Source organism: Neovison vison, chromosome 6 (assembly GCF_020171115.1).
Source record: "Neovison vison isolate M4711 chromosome 6, ASM_NN_V1, whole genome shotgun sequence".
In the NCBI taxonomy this organism is placed as follows: Eukaryota; Metazoa; Chordata; class Mammalia; order Carnivora; family Mustelidae; genus Neogale; species Neogale vison.
Window position 1 is genome coordinate 132,468,679 of NC_058096.1, and position 21,879 is coordinate 132,490,557.

Sequence of the window (21,879 nt, forward strand, 5' to 3'; positions counted from 1 at the left end):
AAGAAATACGTGCCTATCAGGGCACCTGGGTGACTCAGCTCAGCTCAGGTCTGTCACGGGGTGGTAAATTCAAGCCCCACATTGGGCTCCAACGAAATATGTCCTATCAGTAATACTTCCTACTCTCTTTTGAACTACTTTATGCTGAAACAGAATTCTCTTTTCTTGGGCTTCCATTAACCCTCCCTGTATTGGGGAAAAAAGGCATCATTGTTCACAATCTAGATCTAATGGACCTTTCCACTGTTTTGTTTTTAAGTCACTTTAAAAATAATCTGCAGAGGAATAAAATGGATTGTGAAAAACTTCATTAGAAATTTTGAATTTTAAACTCAAACTATATTCCTGGATTTGAAGGTATACATATATTTGAAAGGGGTAATGTCCTTTGGATGAAACTAATGGCTCATCAACTGTCAGAAAGAACCTAGAATATATACACTTTACAAAATATGATTTCAAATTCCAAATACATTTCCAATAAGTTATAAAGGCTTTCATTTTTTGTATTTGTACCTTCAAAATGCAACACTTTTGAAATTGTGGATGGTTCATAATTTTGTTGAAAAGAGAACAGTCATCTTCGTAAAATAATTTTTAGATTTATAAACGCCAATAACATGAGTCCAATTAACTTTTTCATTTCTACGTCATCAATTTCCTTTTAATCATTTTTATAGTCACACCAGCCTTTGGTATTTCTCCATTTATAAATGGTATAAAGTAAAAATTGGTAAACAAATATCATAAAAGATTTTTTAAAAACTTACATACATTCTTTTAACAAAAAGGGGTGGTCTGGATTTTTGCTGGAAAACACTGCATGATGAATTCCTTGCTGCAGAATGACTAACTGAAAGGGAATACCTGTCCTTCCCTATTTGTCTTTAGAAATAAACTATCCACACATTAATTCAGGAGTTTCAGAAAATTTAGACTACCATTATCCAAAGACTCATAGTGTTAAGATTTCACTTGTTTAAGTTTCACCTCCATTACTAAAGCGTACAATGGCTCTTTGTCTCTTTCCATTCGTCTTCTGGTTTGTCCAATTACCTTTCTATCAATTATTCTATGCCATTATGGCAAAAAGCAAAAAATTCTGATTCTTAATTTTAATGAGTAAAAAAAGAAGACAACAATGACTGTCTCTAGACTTCTTTTATGCCTTTGTAAAGGACAATGTAATATTCTGAGCAATGTAATAAAAAAAATTAGACAATAACAGGATGATTTACTTTACTATTACATCAACCCTGTAAGTGATCCCATCATTCTTCTGCATTCTTATTGTTTTTACTCATTTTTAGAACAGCTGGAAATAATTATTAAAATAATTGCTAGGGTAATGAAATAATAAAATGTTTCAAGACACAGGAAAAATAAGGTCACAAAAGATCCCATAATAGATATTACTTAAAATTATAAAAGGACAATGGACCCATATAATAATTGTGAAATAGAAGGAGTTTTATTCTATTAAAAAAGTTTTTAATGCTTTGTCCTTTGTAAGACCTTGAAGTAGGAATAAAAATCATGTCAATCTTCATGAACAGAACTGCTCAAAAAAAAAAAAGAAAACCCTCAAAATCTAAAAATGAATCCAATAGATTATATGCTAATGTTGAATATTTCAAATTCATGCCCCATTTTAAATTTATTTCGTATTTCACCCAAGTGTTTTTTATAGAGATTGAAGCCAAGAGTTTCAAATTGTATTTTTGCTTCTTTGAGCAAAAAAAAAATATACTCCTTCACCCTATCACAAGTATTTTTTAACCTCTTACTCCACCTACCTATTCTTTGTAAACCATCAGATTATTTTTCAGTTCATTGTTTTAGTTCTAACATTTTGGAACTATTACTTCCTAGGCCTACCATAGAGCTGTCATCCAGGATTTCTTTTCCTTAGATGCCTAAGTGAGTTCTACTCTTACTTATATACCATACACCATCTTCCTTTTTTCATTCTTGTTTTACCAGAATTCATATAGGACATGGAAGGAAAAAATTTTATTACTTGCCCATCTACTTGTAATTAACTGGATCAATACTTTATCTCTGCCTAGATTTACAGATTTAAAATCCTTTCCCCTCATATGTTGACAGCACTGCCCCACTGTTCTCTAATGTAATTTAATGTTACTATGGATGAAGGGTTAACAAAATCCTTTTCCTGTTTTGCATTTGGTTAATTCTCTAGCTCTGCTCCCCCAGTGACCTGGTAAGGGTAGTTAAGTCAACTATGTTACCAGGCAACACTGCTTATGATAAAGGGATCTCCTGACTGATAAACTGTCTATGGACTGGAAGAATTTAAATTGTCTTACAGAAAGCCATCATACTGGGTTTCCTGAGTGTAGGTGACTTTTATAACTGGACATGTTTCTTGCAAGCACCCTATGAAGTATGCTTCCAGAGATGTTGGCATTCATGGAATATGAAACATTTTAATCCAGGGCAGCTCCCCAACTCACAAGGTCATCCCAACCTCTTCGCACCTGAAGCTGAACTGCTGTATAGACTCTCTCAGAAGATGACTGACTTGGGGTACCTGGGTGGCTCAGAGGGTTAAGCCTCTGCCTCCGGCTCAGGTCATGATCTCAGGGTCCTGGGATCGAGCCCCGCATTGGGATCCCTGCTGAGCAGGGATCCTGCTTCCCACCCACCCTGTGCCTGTCTCTCTGCCTACTTGTGATCTCTATGTCAAATAAATAAATAAAATCTTAACCCAAAAAAAAAAAAAAAAAAAAAAGCTGACGGGGGGAGAAGAAGAAGATGGCTGCCTTAAGTCGCCCCAGTGTTCAGGACACAAGTACCAATTGTGACCTATGGAAGTTTTATCAGTTGAAATGTTTAGAAGAGTCGAAAAAAACCCCAGGGGGGCACCTCAGGGGCTAAGTCTGTTAAGTGTCTGCCTTCAGCTCAGGTTATAATACCAGAGTCCTGGGCTCAAGCCCCACACCGGGCTCCTTGTTCAGCAGGGAGCCTGCTTCTCTGCCCCGCCACCCCACCCTCACTCATCCTCTCTCTCTCTCAATAAAAATTTTCAACAATAAAAATAAAAATCAATAATAAATAAAAAGACCCCCATGGTGGAAAAATGGTGGAAACTGCAACTGCTAACGAGAAGTCTGACACCAGTCTGATTATACTCCCTTTATAGACGACCTAAACTCTTTTCCATAATAATGATGTATCTAGGTTGGGAGTTTTTTCATCCTGTTTGCGTTTAGAAAATCTATACAAACTATAAAAATTTCATGTCTTACTTCAGATTGAGAAAATATTCATGTAACATTTCCTATATAATTTCTTCTTCCCTCTCTTTGAAACTCCTATTGGTTATAGATATGGTATATATTAAATTATTCTTTTTGTCACTTTTATTTCATTCTCTGTTTTGGTCACTTTGTTTTTTTGGGAGCCCTCTTTGACGTTACATTACAGCCTTTAAATTGAATTTTCAATTTCAGCAGTTAAAACTCATAATTTTCTAAAAACTTTTTATGTCTTCTGACTCTCTTCTGCAGTAATCTGTTTATCATGATACCATTTCCTCACAAATCTCTGAAATCTCTGAAAATAAAAATGCTTTCTAGCTTTAATTTTTCTGCTCTATGTCTTGAATTTTTCATTTTCCTCTGAGATTATTTAATTTTGATTATTATGGTCTTCCTCTTTTATGCTGCTAATTTTCAGCTGGGGAATCCTTAATTGTCTATTTATATATATAAATGCAGTATTATATTAGACTGATAATACCAAGCCTCTAGTACAGATTTTCTTCACCGCTATACAAGTAGGTTTTCATTTTCCTAGAATTCATTTCAGTATATGAATTTTGAACTATTTAAGTAGAGACACTATACTCTTTTCTGCTCATATAATACCTCCATAGTGGAACATAACCTATGCCTATTAGAGAAATAAGAAAGGGAAAAGAGACTTTAATTTATACACAAACAATTAAAACTTACCTTACACTAATAGTAAACATTTCCAGGATATCTTTTCCTAGTAACCAGCCAACCAACATGATGATACCTAGAACAAAATCAAATAGCTATTTTTCCCTTTATATATAATCACATAATATAGATGGGATAGAATAACAAGCTGAGGGCAGTCAAAAATGCCCTTCACATAAAGTGCATCAGATCACAATTACATAATTTTACAAAAATCCATTAAGCAGGGGAGATTAAAATTAATGTTGCTTAAAATCAATGCTGTATGTGTGCGCATGTGTGCGCACGCACACACACACAGAGTTTAACCTTTCATTACCGCTGCTGCCACCCACTCCTTAAAGCAATAGTATCTAAGGATTCCCACTATAAGAAAATATTACCAGTATTTTCATACAATGGGGGGGGGCAGAGGTAGAGTAAAACATACAAATCTTCTATTTATTATCAGCTTTTCAAAAATAAACCCTGGAACATTACTTCTCCTAACTAAATATCCAGGCAATACGTATAAAGTTTGTACTCAAACAAAAGAATAATTAGGACTTGGCTCAAAGAGTGACTTATCCTACTTAAGATATTGAAAATTGCACTAACATTTAAAAATTACTACTTTTACAGCATTTACAAATGAAAAATCAATTAACATATGAGGTGCCTGGGTGGATCAGTCAATTAAGCATCTGCTTCAGCGCTGGTCATGATCTCAGTGTCCTGGGACAGAGCTCGAAGTCAGGCTCCCTGCCCTGCCAGGAGTTTGCTTCTCCATCTCTCCCTACCTGCCGCTCCACCCATGCTTGTGCTCTTTCTGTCAAATAAATAAATAATCTTTATTTAAAAAATCAATTAACATAAACCAAACAAGATACTCTCTGCTTTAACCTTTGTTTCTGAAATGAAGGGGGGCACGGAGTGTACCACTAGTTTTTTGAGAAAAAACACAGTATCATTATAGATTTAATAAAATAAAGCTACTTCAAGATTGTAGTCTAGATCAATATAAATACTTATACGAAGTTTTTCTTCAGCTTTCTACAACTACAAAATAATAATCCAGATGGTAACTCTCTTAAGATCCTATCCAAAATACGACCCTGACAAAAGAAATTACATTCAGTGAACTGTACCAGGGGTCAGGGAAGCTATAATCTGAAAACCTCCTGCATGTTTGTAAATAAAATTTGTTTGAACATAGCCACATCCATTTGTTTATATATTGTCTATGAATGCTTTCCTTTTGACAGCAGAGTTCAGTATTTCTATCAGAGAATACTGGAAATACTTTGATAAGGACCAAAAGCTAAAATATTTACTATTAGGCTCTTTGCCAAAAAAAAAAAGAAAAAAAGTCTGCTGACCTCTGATTTTGATCTTAACCCTTATTCTATTCCATATACTATCCTAACAAGAAAAATTATGATCAATGTGTTATATTAAAACCAGATAATCATAAAGTTGAAAGATTTTTATCACTAAAAGTGATGTGGTTTCACAGTACAGCATTAATATAACTGGGGAGAGTTAACTGACTAAATCTCTTAGATTTATCAAATTCCCTATAAATTCTAGAAAATAAACAGCAATAATCAAAAAAATCAAATTAACTACATACTGGTTAAAAATGAGGAATGAAATATCTTTCTACATTCTTTATTATGAAGACAGAGGGATCAATACAATTAATATTATTTAACTGAAACTACGTAAGAGAAATCTGCTTTAACTTAAAGCTGTATTATTAATTTTGAGACATTAAGCTAGGAAAAATAATTAAAATAATATCAAGGAGAGATGCCTCTGTAGCTCAGTCAGTTAAGCATTCGCCTTCAGCTCAGGTCATGATCCCAGCATCCTGGGATTGAGTCCCACATCAGGCTCTTTGCTCAGCAGAAGCCGGCTTCTCCCTCTGCCTGCTGCTCCCCGTGCTTGTGCACTCTCTCACTCTCATTCACTGACAAATAAACAAAATCTTTAAAAATAAAAAAATAAAATAAAATTATGGAAAAATTAACGGAGAAAGTACTCCAAAATTGATTCAAGAGTTTAATGTATGATGAAGATGTTATTTCAACTCAGGGAATAAAGAATGGACTACATAATTAATATATTGGGATAATTAACTTTTGAGTAAAAATATTAACTCTACCTTAACTCCTTTTTTAAAAAATTAACATATAATGTATTATTTGTTTCAGGGGTACAGGTCTGTGATCCATTACTCTTACACAATTCATAGTGCTTACCATAGCATATACGTTTCCCAATGTCCATCACCCCGGCATCCCATCCCTCCCACCCCCTCCACTCCACCCACCCTCAGTTTGTTTCCTGAGATTGAGTCTCTATGGTTTGTCTCTCTCTCTCTGGTTTCATCCCATTTCATTTTTTCCTCTCTCCCTCATGATCCTCTGTCTCGTTTCTCAAATTCCACATATCAGTGAGATCATAATTGTCTTTCTCTGAGTGACTTATTTCACTTAGCATAATACCCTCTATTTCCACCCACATCACTGCAAATGGCAAAGATTTCATTTTTCGATGGCTGCATATTATTGCATTTGTGTGTGTGTGTGTGTGTGTGTGTGTACACACATACATATATACACACCGCATCTTTATCCATTCATCTGCCACTGGACATCTAGGCTCTTTTCATAGTTTGGACATTGTGGACATTTCTGCTATAAACATTCGGGTGCATGTGCCCCTTCGGATCACTACATTTGTTTCATTAAGGTAAATAGCCAGCAGTGCAGTTGCTGGGTAGTAGGGTAGCTCTACTTTCAAATTTCTGAGGAATCTCCATATTGTTTTCCAGAGTGACTGCACCAGCCTGCATTCCCACCAACAGTGCAGGAAGTTTCCTCTTTCTCCACAGCCTCAGTGCAGGAAGTTTCCTCTTTCTCCACAGCCTCACCAACATCGGTTGTTCCCTGACTTGTTAATTTTAGCCACTGTGACTGGCCTGAGGTAGTATCTCATCGTGGTTTTGATTTGTATTTCCCTAATGCCAAGTGATATTGAACACCTTCTCATGCATCTCTTGCCCATTTGATGTCTTCTTTGCAGAAATGTCTGTTCATGTCTTCTGGCCATTTCCTGGTTAGATTATTTGTTCTTTGGGTGTTGAGTTCTTTACAAATTTTGGATACTAGCCCTTTATCTGATATTTGCAAATATCTTCTCCCATTCTGCCGGCTGTCTTTTGGTTTTGTTGATTGTTTCCTTTGCTGTGCAAAAGCTTCTGATCCTGAAGTCCCAATAGTTCATTTTTGCCCTTGCTTCCCTTGCCTTTGGCGATGGCTCTAGGAAGTAGCTGCTCTGACTAAGTTCCAAGAGGTTGCTGCCTGTGTTCTCCTCAAGGATTTTGATGGGTTCCTATCTCACACTGAGATCTTCCATCCATTTTGAGTCTATTTTCGTGTCTGGTGTAAGGAAATGATCTAGTTTCATTCTTCTGCATGTGGCTATCCAATTTTCCCAACACCATTTGTTAAAAAGACTGTCTTTTTTCCACTGGACATTCTTTCCTGCTTTGTCAAAGATTAGTTGACCACAGAGTTGAGAGTCCACTTCTGGGCTCTCTAGTCTGTTCCATTGGTCTATGTGTCTGTTTTTGTGCCAGTACCATACAGTCCTGATAATTATAGCTTTGTAATACAGCTTGAAGTCCAGAATCATAACGCCACTAGTGTCGCTTTTCTCTTTCAACATCCTCTGGCTTTCAGGGTCTTTTCTGGTTCCATAAAAAATTTTAGGATTATTTGTTCCATTTCTTTGAAAAAAGTCAATGGTAGTTTGATAGGGATGGCATTAAATGTATAGATTGCTCCAGGTAGTACAGACATTTTCACAATATTTATTCTTCCAATCCATGAGCATGGAATATTTTTCCATTTCTTTGTGTCTTTCTCAATTTCTTTCAAGAGTATTCTATAGTTGTCAGAGTACAGATTCTTTGCCTCTTTGGTTACATTTACTCCTAGGTATCTTGTGGTTTTGGGTGCAATTGTAAATGGGATCAACTCCTAATTTCTCTTTCTTCTGTCTTGCTGCTGGTGTATAGAAAGGCAACTGATTTCTCTGCATTGATTTTATATCTTGCCAGTTTACTGAATTCTTGTATGAATTTCTAGCCATTTTGGGGTGGAGTCTTTGGGGTTTTCTACATAAAGTATCACATCATCTTCAAAGAGTCAGAGTCTGATTTCTTCTTTGCTGATTCAGATGCCTTTTATTTCTTTTTGTTGTCTGATTGCTTAGGCTAGGACTTCTAGTACTATGTTAAATAACAGTGGTAATAGTGAACAGCCCTGCCATGTTCCTGACCTTAGGGGAAAAGCTCTCAGCTTTTCCCCATTGAGAATGATATTCACTGTGGGTTTTTCACAGATAGCTTTGATGATATTGAGGTATATACCCTCTATCCGTACACTGTGAAGAGCTTTAATCAAGAATGGATGCCATACTTTGTCAAATGCTTTTTCTCCATCTACTGAGAGTATTATATGGTTCTTGTCCTTTCATTGATTAACATAGTGTTTGACATTGATTGATTTGCAGATGTTGAACCTACCTTGCATCCTAGGAATAAACCCCACTTGGTCCTGGTGAATAATCCTTTTATGTACTGTTGGATCCTACTGGCTAGTATTTTGGTAAGAATTTTTACATCCATGTTCATCAGGGATATTGGTCTGTAATTTTTTTTGATGGGGTCCTTGGTTTGGGGATCAAGGTGATGCTGGCCTCAAAAAATGAGTCTGGAAGTTTTCCTTCCATTTCTGTTTTTTTTTTTTAACAGTTTCAGGAAAATAGGTATTAATTCTTCTTTAAATGTTTGGTAGAATTCTCCTGGGAAGCCATCTGGCCCTGTGCTCCTGTTTGTTGGGAAACTTTTGATTACTGCTCCAATTTCCTTGCTGGTTAGAGGTCTATTCATATTTTCTATTTCTTCTTGGTTCAGCTTTGGTAGTTTATACTTCTCTAGAAATGCATCTATTTCTTCCAGATTGTCTAATTTGTTGGCATATAGATGCTCATAATAAGTTCTAATAATTGTTTGTATTTCTTCAGTGTTGTGATCTCTCCTCTTTCATTCATGATTTTATTTATTTGGGTCCTTTCTCCTTACATTTGGGTAAGTTTGGCCAGGGGTTTATCAATCTTATTAATTCTTTCAAAGAATCAGCTCCTAGTTTTGTTGATCTGTTCTACTGTGCTTTTGGCTTCTATTTCATTGATTTCTGCTCTTATCTTTATTATTTCTCTTCTCCTGCTGGGTTTAGGCTTTCTCCGCTGTTTTCTCTCCAGCTCCTCTCGGTGTAGGTTTAGGTTATATATTTGGGACCTTTCTTGTTTCTTGGGCTTGTATTGCTCTGTACTTTCCTCTCAGGACCATCTTTGCTGCACCCCAAAAATTTTAAACAGTTGTGTTTTCATTTTCATTTGTTTCCATGAATTTTTTCAATTCTTCTTTAATTTCCTGGTTGACCCATTCATTCTTTAGTAGGATGTTCTTTAGCCTCCATATATTTGAGTTGTTTCCAACTTTCCTCTTGCGGTTAAGTTCAAGTTTCAAAGCACTGAAAATATGCAGGGAATGAGTCCAATCTTTTGATACCAGTTGAGACCTGATTTGTAACCAAGGATGTGATTTATTCTAGAGAATGTTCCATGAGCACTTGAGAAGAATGTGTATTATTCTGTAGCTTTGAGATGGACTGTTCTGAATATATCTGTGAGTCATCTGGTCCAGTGAGTCATTTAAAGCCCATTATTTCCTTGCTGGTCTTTTGCTTAAATGATCTGTCCATTTCAGTGAGGGGGGGGTGTTAAAATCCTCTACTATTATTGTACTATTGTTGATGTGTTTCTTTGAGTTTATTATTAATTGGCTTATATAACTGGCTGCTCCCATGTTAGGGGCATAAATATTTACAATTATTAGATCTTCTTGTTGGATAGACTCTTAGTATGATATAGTGTCCTTCCTCATCTCTTATTACAGTCTTTGCTTAAAATCTAATCTAAGGATGGCCGCCCCAGCTTTCTTTTGACGTCCATTAGCATGGTAAATGATTTTCCACCCCCTCACTTTAAATCTGGAGGTGTCTTTGGGTCTAAAATGAGTCACTTGCAGACAGCATATAATTGGGTCTTATTTTTTTATCCAATCTGACAATCTGGGTCTTTTAATAGGGGCATTTAGCCCATTTATACTCAGGGTAACTACTGAAAGATATGAATTTAATGCCACTGTATTGTCTATAAGGTTAATGTTACTGTGTATTGTCTCTGTTCCTTCTAGGCTCTCTCTTTGCTTAAAGGACCCAATATTTCTTGTAGGACTGGTTTGGTAATCACAAATTCACAAATTCTTTTAGTTTCTGTTTGCCCTGGATACCTTAAGTCTTAAACTAAAATAAATTCTACTCAGTAAAATTTTAAGTGTCAAAAGTAAAAACTAAAGTAGTAGATTGATGTTCAAAAAGATATAAACATAAACACTTTCCACAACATAGGGCTGGGACAGCCTTTATGAATAGAACAAAGAAATTATAACTGCAAAGATTATTAACATGACAATCATATCAGAAGATGTTTCAATTATATCTCTCTCCTGTACCAAGTTTATTTTATTTATCCCTAAAAGGGAATTTAAAAATTGAAGGGAAAAAAAATGTAACAAAAGGATGGATATCCTAAATATACAAAGAGCTGTTACCAACCTAACACTCAAACCACAAGATTAAAGATATATTGTCAGGTCATAAAATAAAAAGGACCAACACTCATATGAGGAAAGTGTTCAATGTCTCTATAATAAATTGTCAAATAAAATAATGAGAAGTCTTATATTTGTCTGTTAATGACAACAAAGTTGTTAAGAGTGCTGGATGAGATAAACTTCTGCTTTGCTGATGAAAAATATTTATTTGGCAATATGAAACAAAAACCTTTAAAAACAAGCCAAAACTTTTAAAACTACATGGGTACTCTTTGACCCAATAATTTTTACTTTTAAGAATAAGATAACTGCACTGAAGAATCATTTACATAATTTTAAAAACTCGAAAAACATAGAAATATCTACAAAAGGCCTAAGATTTTTTTCCCCACATAATGGAATACTATACAACCTATTTTATGACATCAATTTAATGAGCATCTATTTAATGACAAGATACTTATGAAGAAAATATGAAACAAAAAAGGAACAGTTAGTCCATAAAACATTACCATCCATTTTGTTGAAAACTAGAAACACAAATACTAAAGTGATTACAGAAATGTTCCTTGATGATAGGAACTGTATGGAGTTCTAATTTATCTTTGTAGAAAAGGACAATGGTTGGGGGCTAGTTTTATGATTTTTTAAAAGTAGTAGTAAGCTGGGGCACCTGGGTGGCTTAGTGGGTTAAAGCCTCTGCCTTCAGCTCAGGTCATGATCCCAAGGTTCTGGGATCGAGCCCCGCATCGGGCTCTCTGCTCAGCAGGAAGCCTGCCTCCTCCTCTCTCTCTGCCTGTCGCTCTGCCTACTTGTGATCTCTGTCAGTCAAATAAATAAATTAAAAAAAAAAGTAGTAGTAAGCTAAAAATTAATTAAATGAATAAACAAATTTACTCATCTATCTAAACTCCCCCTTCCCACTCAAAAACAAACAAATAAATAAAACCTAAGTAAATAGATGAGATACACATACTCACTCTTCTCTTACCTATTATACCAAAGGAATAAAAGGAAAGTTGTTTTCCTAAAAGGTCCATGCTCTTCTGCAGAGGGGTTTTTGGTGCCTTGACAAATTGGAGAAGAGTGTCATGATAATGAGCTAAATTTAGTAAAATATACTAAGTGCCTGCTAAGTGCTTGACATATTCATGCTAGCTCAACATACTCATGACATGACATATACACCTCTCCCTTAAGGTTAGTATTACTCCTTTTATTGGAGTAAAGGAAACTGAGGCTGAGACTTTTCAAAGCTTGTTTATTTGAAAAGGAAAATGCTCCCCATACCTGTTTTTGAGAAGAAATCTCTTCTCCCTACCAGCTTCTCCATGACTTTATTATCATCCACTGCCCCTCACTTTTCCAATCTTCTCTTTCCTGTTTCCACAAACAAGCTTGCAATCCAACTCTTTTTCTCCAGCTGGCTCCCTGATCAGCTAACTCCCTTCTCTAGCACTCCCCTCACTGCCAAGCTTCTCAGAATGGTTTTATACACTGCATCACATATAATCTTGGCAGGTTACCTGAGAAATCCAGATGATCTCAGGAGAATATGACATTTGTAGAATGCAACTTTTTTCATATATATAAGAAAGTATTTTCAATGAGAGAACTAATCTTCAGTATGCTTAAACAAGAATATTTTCCAGGTTATTTTACTTTATAATCTTTTCTCCCCATTACTTGGAATTAAATGAAGTTGGTAGTTTTGGTAGAAGACAAATATACTATTTAGAAAATTTTTTTTAATTAGTTTAAAGCTAATTTCTAAAAAGAATAGGCCCTATAAATAATTGTCCATAAACCTTTTTCCCCTACAAACAATGAAGATCAAAATGTTTCAGCATATCAACAATGTCAATTCAAGCCCTTTTAAATACAGTCTTTCCAATTAGGTTTCAAACAAAGACATCTGAGTGATATTCTGAATAAAATACTACTTTCAATAGTAAATAAAATAATTCACCAATATTTTCTGTTCCTGTACTTAAAATAGAGAACTTCAGATGTGAAATTAAAACATCAGTAACAAAGTAAGTACTTACTTCTTCTGCTTGCATCATTTTAAAAACCTCTCCAAATTCAGAATTTTCTCCTGTTCCAATGACAATACCCTAAGGGGAAAAATAGGAAAATATGTTTACATTCAGATAGAATCACTTCTCTAAAGCCAAAATAAATAAATTCAAAAATTAATTAATTAATTAATTAAAAAACAAACAAACAAAAATACACTTCTCATTCACTTTCTCCAAAGCCTTGCCCACAGTCAGGATGACTAACACACATATCCAAGGTTCCCTTAGTAAATTAACTCTGTGATATTACTATAGATCACTAGTACTTATGCCTTACTATAAAAAGTTCTGACCCAATTCTGAGGCCTATTCTTTAACTATATTAAAATTTCTGAAATTCAAAACTGTCTTAAACTCAAGAGAGACACAGCGCCTGGGTGGCTCAGTGGGTTAAGCCGCTGCCTTCAGCTCAGGTCATGATCTCAGGGTCCTGGGATCGAGGCCCGCATCGGGCTCTCTGCTCAGCAGGGAGCCTGCTTCCTCCTCTCTCTCTCTCTCTGCCTGCCTCTCTGCCTGCTTGTGATCTCTCTCTGTCAAATAAATAAATAAAATCTTTAAAAAAAAAAAAAAACTCAAGAGAGACATATAATGTAGTTTCTTTTCCCCCTCAAATACTATTGAATCATGTCTTTTATATTTGTGAAATATTAGGATCTAGGAAACCAAATACTTAAAATCCATCAGTAGGTGAATGATATATAGTCAGAAGATGATAGCCAGTACCATTACCACAAATTAAAATTTTATTTAGCTAGTAATGAACATATCCATGTGCCACTGTTTCTAAGTTTAAAAAAAAAAAAAAAAAACAGATACTGAGGACTATGTTTTCTAAAGGCTCCATTATCTGGCAAATGGCAGAACTATGGACATACTACCCCTCAGGGACACAGGTCCTCCTTCGTCTCACAAACAGTGGCTATGGGTTAGGTTCAATTCTGTCACTTCTTTGTCATCTATTTTTAAAAGAGCCACATAAAATTAGCAAAATAGAACTAAAAAGAAAGGTTGACAACAAAGGAATTGCCACTTTCAAAACAAGAGAAAAGAGTTACCTTTGCTTTGCCACATCTGACCAGGGTTCCCATGAAGGCAATGTTACTTCTTGATGCAAGATCTCCATTAGTTGCAGCCGGCTGAGGAGCAGTCACTTTAGAACAAGGTGTTGTCTCTCCTGTTAAGCTGGACTCATCAATGGAAAGATCCACAGCCTTGGAAAACATAAAGTACTCCATTAAGTTCAAGTTTGAAGACTCCCTGTGATACACTTCATATCTGAAGAGTTTGTAACCATCACTTCTTTCTCAAATATCCCCTTTCTGATAATTACCCAAATCTTTTATTATATCCATTACTCTAAGAAGACCAGAATAAGTACAACCATATTTAAAATATGCAGTGAAGTCAACAAAATCCAGCATGCAAAACAGAATGCTATATTGGGAGACAAGATTAGCTTAAATTTCAAAATACAACTAAAGGAACACTAGCTGAGACTATCTGGAGAAAATAATTCTCATGATAAAATATTACTTCCTAATTTTGCCATAAACTGAAGTTATGAAAATGTGTTTGGCAGATTAAAAGCAGACATCCAGAAGAGAAATATGAATAAAAGATATAAAAAGTACTGAGAGAGAAATCATTTCATCATTTTGGAGTCAATTTTCATGAAACTTTGCTTGCTATATACATCCTTAAATTTATCCAAAATGTATGTCAGCAAAAAAATAAAAAATGTACATAAATGTTTCCATGCAGATCACAAATATCATACTCTCTTCCACCTGTGCAAGAGGATTCAATTCTGAGTTTCACTCCTAGCATAAGTAAGTTTTCACCTATCATAGCATGCCAAAAAATAAATAAACAAGTAAAATCATCATTTTATATGTGGAAACATATAAAACAAATAAAATCATCATTTTATATGTGGAAAACACTACACATGTAACCTGGCTTTGTTTCTGAAAGTATGACCCAGAGAAAAATAGTTCCAAGGATGTTCATAGACATTGAGTATAATGTGATAGATGACTCTCTCTCTCTCTCTCTCTCACACACACACACACATACACACAGAATGGGAACTATAAAGTGCAAGCAGTAATTTTAAAATAAATTTTAAAATAAATAAATAAATAAAGTCAAATAAGTTTTAGAAATAACTGAGTTAAGAGTTAACAGCTTCCCCTACTTAGGTAGTGCTTCTTTAAACCTTCAACAGGTTAGTGTGAATCACCTCAACTGGAATACAGATACAAAAGGAGCTGTCAAAGTTTGGTCCCAGCAGGACCAGCATAACCAGCATCACCTCTCCCTACCTCCTCAGAACTTGTTAGAAATTCACTACCCTACTTCAAATATGGAGGTGGGAGGGTAAACCTACAAGATTATTTATAAGCCCTCCAGGTGATTCTGAGGCATATTTAACTTTGGGAATCAATGGAATAGAGTGTCACAAATTTCTTTGATCCATTTTATTCTAGAAGCTCTCTGTCTAGGGTCTTTAGGGTACTTTGAGAAACTAGGACCCAGTGCATGATTTTACTCATTTTACAGGTTAATTTGCTCACCCAAAATACATTTACTGACTACCTATGTACTAGGCACTGAGATAGAACCTAGAAAATAAATAAGGAAATGAACCCAGAGCAGTTAAATGACTATAGTCATGCCGTTATTATAAACTGAGCTGGTGTTCTCAATTAGGCCTCTTGACTGACAGCTCATACTATATGCAAAATACTCTAAACTTGAAATGCCGCTGGGTGTTTTGGAGAGGAGTATGGTACGGAGGTAGAAATAATAAATTTCATCTTTTTAAATGGCTCATTTTTTCATGAGCATAAATATGTCATAGAAAAGAAATATTAAAAATTGGCTCATGGATTCTCCCCATCCATACAGTAAAACTAAATTTTAGCTTGATCAATTTCATTGATTCATTCACTTAAAAAATATTTATTAATGCCAGGCCCTGTACTATATCATACACAGTGATGATATCCAGAACTCCTCCTCTCTGGGAAAGGCAAAATTAATGTTTTTCCACTGAAGATTTTCTATTTTAGACATAAATCTTAAACACTGACAAATACACTTGGTGGCTATCTATCAGAACAAAGAATATGAAAATAGTCTGACTTTTTAAAAAGGAAAGAAAAGCATAGCTTTATTGGCTCTGTCAGTGACCTCGCTCTTCAGTGTCAACCTTAGCAGTTCAATAACCATTTAATAGGAATTTTTGTTCAAATCAGGTTTTTCTACAAGAAAGAGATTATTTTTAGCACAATAGCAGTCAGCTCCATCTAGTGTAGAAACTGATGTGGGGGAAAAAAGGAGCTTTAGATCTTTATTTTACATATATGTGTATATATTTGTATTATATATAAATCTATAATTTGTTAATTTATAAATGTATTAAAAAATTAAGAATAGGGCACCTGGGTGGCACAGTGGGTTAAGCCTCTGCCTTCGGCTCAGGTGATGATCTCAGGGTCCTGGGATAGAGTCCCGCATGGGGCTCTCTGCTCAGCAGGGAGCCTGCTTCCCCCTCTCTCTGCCTGCCTCTCTGCCTATTTGTGATCTCTCTTTCTGTCAAATAAATAAATAAAATCTTTTAAAAAAATTAAGAATATATTATTAATGGGGCACCTGGCTGGCTCAATCAATAGAGCACATGACTACCAACATCAGGGTCTTGAATTTGAGCCACATTAGGCCTAAAGTTTACTTTAATTAAAAAAAATAAATAAAATAATACATTATCAATAAAATTTATCCAAATCATAGAATGTAGCAAACTGCACAGATCTCAGCTATCTGTTAAACAAGAATATCTTTTTAAACTTTTCTTAAGTAATTTCTACATCCAACGTGGGGCTTGAACTCAAGACCCCAATATCAAGAGTTGCATGCTCTTCCAACTGAGCCAGCCAGATGCCCTGGGTCAGACTATTTTCTAAGTTACAATGTATTTTCTTTTAAAGTGATTACAAGAGTTTCCTCAGGAAATAGTTTTGAGGGAAGGAAAGAAAGTCATTTCTAAGAAGGTGGTATTTAATGAATTAGGCAAGCCTATTACAGTTTAACAAAGTCACAATGTAATTCATTTTGAGAAGAAAGATATTAGAGGCATTTATTTTTCCATTGCATTTATGAGAATGATAAATGAGTAAGATAAAATGAAATCAAAGAACCAGCCAATTCCATGCCTTCTAGCCAGAAGTTTAAATGTTAAACCTTCAATAGAGCTGTTAATGAATAGGGAAACTGATTATGTTTCATTTTCTCTATATTATTCTTCAGGTACTCTACTGGAGGTGTGAATAAGAGACAATACAGTTCAAGAGTCAGAATATAAATAAGAATCAAGACGTATACATAATCCATATCTGAATATTTAACATCTACAGAATAAAACTGGTTGAACAACTTCAAAGGATTATTCCTATAAAATATTAGGGAGAAAGAAACTAAAAGCCAAAGTCACATAAGTTTTCCTAAAACGCAAAAAATGAATGCTTAAAAAAATTACAGGTAATATGGAACAATCAACAGCTACAAATAAGTTATTAAACTAAAGAAAGGCTTGGTATACTGCATGCTACTAAGTCAGTTACCTCTCTAGTCCAGAATTAAAAGAAAATCAGAAATGGCTTTCTTTCCCCAGAAAAAAACTCTAAACTAATCATCCGCAGTTGTCTGATCAGGACAAAATTTCTTTCTTTTGGTCACAAAAATTAAGATTCCTCTTACTGTTTATCCAAATGAAGGAAAATGTAATTAAAACTTCTTTATGAGCTCTAGTTATTAGCAATCTAAGTCTAACCAACTAAAGTAGGGAAGCTGAAGGGACTCCATTTTAGAAAGGCTTCATCTCCACTATTTTTCTGTTGGGTCTCATTTACTTGTATTCTGTATTCTGTTTCTGAATCAGCTAAAGAAGCTATGTTCCCATTTAAAGGGGGAAGCGAGAAAGTTAATCACTCTCCGAGTTTTGTCCTAGGTACCTAACACCTAACAACATCCAAGAGCCAGATCTTGAACATGTTCTTTGAACAAACCTCAGCTGACACTGGCATCAACACCCACTACTTTGGTCATTTATGGAATAACACCTATTGCTCACCTGACATTCACCTTTGATTAGACCCTACCCAGGATTCCTGAAGAACATGTACCTTAGACCTCTTTCAATATAAACCCCTAATCCCAAGCAACACCAAGATCCATTCTCTTCTCCTTTTCAAGTCTCCCAGACACCCCTCCTGCATTTTCTGTCACTCACACTATTCAATAAACTCTATTTTCACTTTCTCCTACTCGTATTTGATTTCTATCCCACATGAAGCCAAGAACCCTCTTGGCTGCACCTGTAGGAGCATTCCCTGGGTTCTTGGACCCAACCAACCTGCATCACAACCAAGTGTTATAAATTATTAAAAAGGCCTATATGAAATGGATTTTACCCCATGGTAAATATTTACATGAACTGTTAACTTTCTGACTTAAGTGGTAGACAGATTCAACTTGATCAAGTTGCTAATAACTTAAAGACCGTATGTGGTTAACAATGATTTCGCTAAGGGCGCCTGGGTGGCTCAGTGGGTTAAGCCGCTGCCTTCGGCTCAGGTCATGATCTCAGGGTCCTGGGATCGAGTCCCGCATCAGGCTCTCTGCTCAGCGGGGGGCCTGCTTCCCTTCCTCTCTATCTGCCTGCTTCTCTGCCTACCTGTGATCTGTCTGTCAAATAAATAAATAAAATCTTTAAAAAAAAAAACAAAGATTTCACTAAGACTACTTAAATCAAATTTCAAAAAGGGACCTACTTGTGCAACAGTCCTTTCCTACTCATATGAATTGAGAATCTTAAAGCAAAGAGACTAAGTCTCATATCAAACCCTCCCATAATGTCTTTTTATATTCTAGTGACTTAATGAGAAAAAAAGTTTTCTCTTCAACATTTTAAACATAAATAGCATTCCTCAGCTCACCCTGCTTTTTAACCAATGATCTATAAAGAATCGGACAACAAAACACTAATAATAATAAGCACAGCTCAAGCTTATACAGTCTAAGAGAATTAACATTCCCAGTGCTCTACATATGGGTGGGTTTTCCAAACTGAATAATGACAATACGACTTCAGAAATATACATCCTTTCCAAAGCCAAAATGAGTTAATTACCCCGAACAGTTTTTAGTAAACAGGAATGTTTCTAAATTCCACGAATATACTATATACCTTCACCAATATTCTACTCAATTTCATTTGACAGCTAATTTTAAAAATGCTTCCTTTTAACAAGTCTGTACATGTTTAATAATTCAGAAATTTTTAAAACCAAAGTTTCGGTAATAAATTACAATAAGAGGGGGAGCAACACACTGTAAATCTATTTATCAAGGTGACCTATCAAAAAAATACACTTAAGTTGATATAAAAACTTGTGAATAGGGCACTCAAAGAATTGGTTCCTCTACTAAAACAATCATAGGCTGGCAAAAACTGACAGAATCAACTCTTGAATCAAAAGCTTAAAACAACCAAGGAAGTGTTTAATGAAGAAAAAGGCAGCTGAATTTTGGTAAGAAGGTCCTGTGGCATTTTTGTTTATCTGTCTAACATGCCAATCACCCAGAGAAGCAGTACTGGCTGTGGGGAGAGATGCATGTCTTCCTGTCGCAGCTTACTAGCAGTTGGGGCTAAAAAAGACCTTGTTCTTAAAAAGACTATACTTCTGTGTTTTAACCTGTCTGGCAGTTCCCTGGGGGACTGGTGCAGAGGCTATTATTTATTTCACCACTCCACTCCAATGCAACTACAGTGACTTTTTGGCTGTCTGCCAAAGGATTAAGGACATATACTAATAGGCAGGGGACTAGGAATAAAGTAGCAGACACAACCAAAAGACTGGGAAGAAAGAAGCCAAAGATGAAATTTTGTGAGAGAAAATGAGCTTGGAAGGGCTGCCACATATACCAGGGAAGACAGAGTGCAAAATGGATGCCTATAACCATATGTGTGCTCAGAAAGACCTGAGAAGACCCTAGACTTGCATTATGACAGATCTGTGGATTTGGCACAAGCAGATAAAGGTGAAGGCAGGTTTGGAGACAGCCTAGGTTCAATGATCAAGATATGCCGCAACTCAAAGACAAGTTAAAAAGACCAAGAGAGTAGTAACTGTTTTTCCTCTTTGAATCGGCAAAGAGAAAGCTGACTATTGAAATAACGGAACGGACCACACGCCAAAAGGAATACAGTTTGGCCTGTGCAAGGTGGGGGTGGGTGGGGTGGGGATTGTAACTTTTTTTTTTTTTTTTTTAAAGAAAAGTCACTAAACAAATTCAACCACTGCAACTCTCAACAATAAAAAAAAAAAAAAAAAAAAACCTTGAGGAAGGGTAGAATTTAATGTACAGAATTATGACATACAACATTCAAAATATAAAGTTCTCAACAAAAAATTATAATACAAAAAAAACAAAAGAATGACCTATTCACAGGAAAAAAATTAACTGACAAAAATAAAATCATCCCTCAGCAAGGCCAGACACTGGACTTAACCAGAAAGACTTTATTTTTTTATTATTTTTTTATTTTTTATTTTATTTTTTTTTAAAGATTTTATTTATTTATTTGTCAGAGAGAGAGGGAGAGCGAGCGAGCACAGGCAGACAGAGAGGCAGGCAGAGGCAGAGGGAGAAGCAGGCTCCCTGCCGAGCAAGGAGCCCGATGTGGGACTCGATCCCAGGACGCTGGGATCATGACCTGAGCCGAAGGCAGCTGCTTAACCAACTGAGCCACACAGGCGTCCCAACCAGAAAGACTTTAAATCACTGTCTTATATATGCTCAGTAAACCAAAGAAAATCATGAACAAAGAACTAAAAGAAATCAGGAAAATGATTAATTAAAAAAAAAAAAAAAAGACTACCACCTGTACCACCTGAGAGAAAGAAAACATAAAAAGAAAACAAACAGAAATCCTGATGCTGAAAGTACAATTGAAATGATAAGTTCCCTGGAGGGGGTTCAATAGCAGATCTGAACAAGGACAGGGGAAAAAATAAGCAAACAAAAAGACAGAACAACTGAAATTAACCAGTCTAAAGGACAGAGAGGAGAAAAAATAAGAAAAATGAACAGAACTTGAGGTACCTGTGGGATATCATCAAACACACCAATATAAGTATAATGTAGTCAGTGGGGGGGGGGTGAAATGGGCAGAAAGAATATTTGTAAAGATAATGGAATGAAAAGTTCCCAAATTTAATAAAAGACACGAATCTATATATCAAAGAAGCTCAATAAACTCCAAATAGTAAAAAATTCAAAGCCATCTAGATTGACAGATATAATCAAACTGTTGAAAGACAAAGACACAATCCTGAAAACAGCAAAGATGAAGAAACTCATCACATACTCAATAAGATTAGCAGCCCATTTCTTATTGGCAACCATGGAGGCTAGAACCAAGACATATCTAAAGTGCTATAAGAAAAAAAAAAAAAAAAGACCAAAAAGACCAAAAAGAAGCCTACATCCAGCAAAACTATCTTTCAAAAATGAAGAAAAATTAAAACATTCCCACTTAAACAAGAGTTAAGATAATTCATTGCTAGCAGACATGCCCCATAAGAAATGCTGAAATAGAGTCTTTCAAGCTAAAACAATCGGAGATCAGAAAGTAACTCAAAACCATATGAAGAAAAAAAAAAATTAAAAAAAAAACAAAACATATGAAGAAATAAACTCCAGTAAACACAACTACACATGGAAATATAAATGCAATCATTATTTTATTCTGACTTTGTGACTCCTCTATATTTCCTGATTTATACAACGTGCTTAGAAATATATGGCTAGGGACGCCTGGGTGGCGCAGTTGGTTGGACGACTGCCTTCGGCTCAGGGCGTGATCCTGGAGTCCCGGGATGGAGTCCCACATCAGGCTCCCAGCTCCATGGGGAGTCTGCTTCGCTCTCTGACCTTCTCCTCGCTCATGCTCTCTCTCACACTCTCTCTCTCTCAAATAAATAAATAAAATCTTAAAAAAAAAAAAAAAAAGAAATATATGGCTAGTAGG

General features: G+C 35.5%; 1 protein-coding gene across 5 annotated transcripts in view; it reads right to left on the bottom strand.

Moving 5' to 3' along the window:
• ATP2C1 (ATPase secretory pathway Ca2+ transporting 1) overlaps positions 1 to 21,879 on the bottom strand; it is a 177,017-nt gene that overhangs the window by 51,556 nt on the left and 103,582 nt on the right. For all 5 annotated transcript variants that reach the window (XM_044252384.1, XM_044252383.1, XM_044252382.1 and 2 more), the window contains 4 exons: positions 13,838 to 13,993; positions 12,750 to 12,818; positions 11,693 to 11,768; positions 3,981 to 4,047 (listed from right to left, as the gene is read on the bottom strand). In XM_044252384.1, coding sequence (XP_044108319.1) covers positions 3,981 to 4,047; positions 11,693 to 11,768; positions 12,750 to 12,818; positions 13,838 to 13,993 — 368 coding nt within the window. The remainder of the gene's footprint in view (positions 1 to 3,980; positions 4,048 to 11,692; positions 11,769 to 12,749; positions 12,819 to 13,837; positions 13,994 to 21,879) is intronic.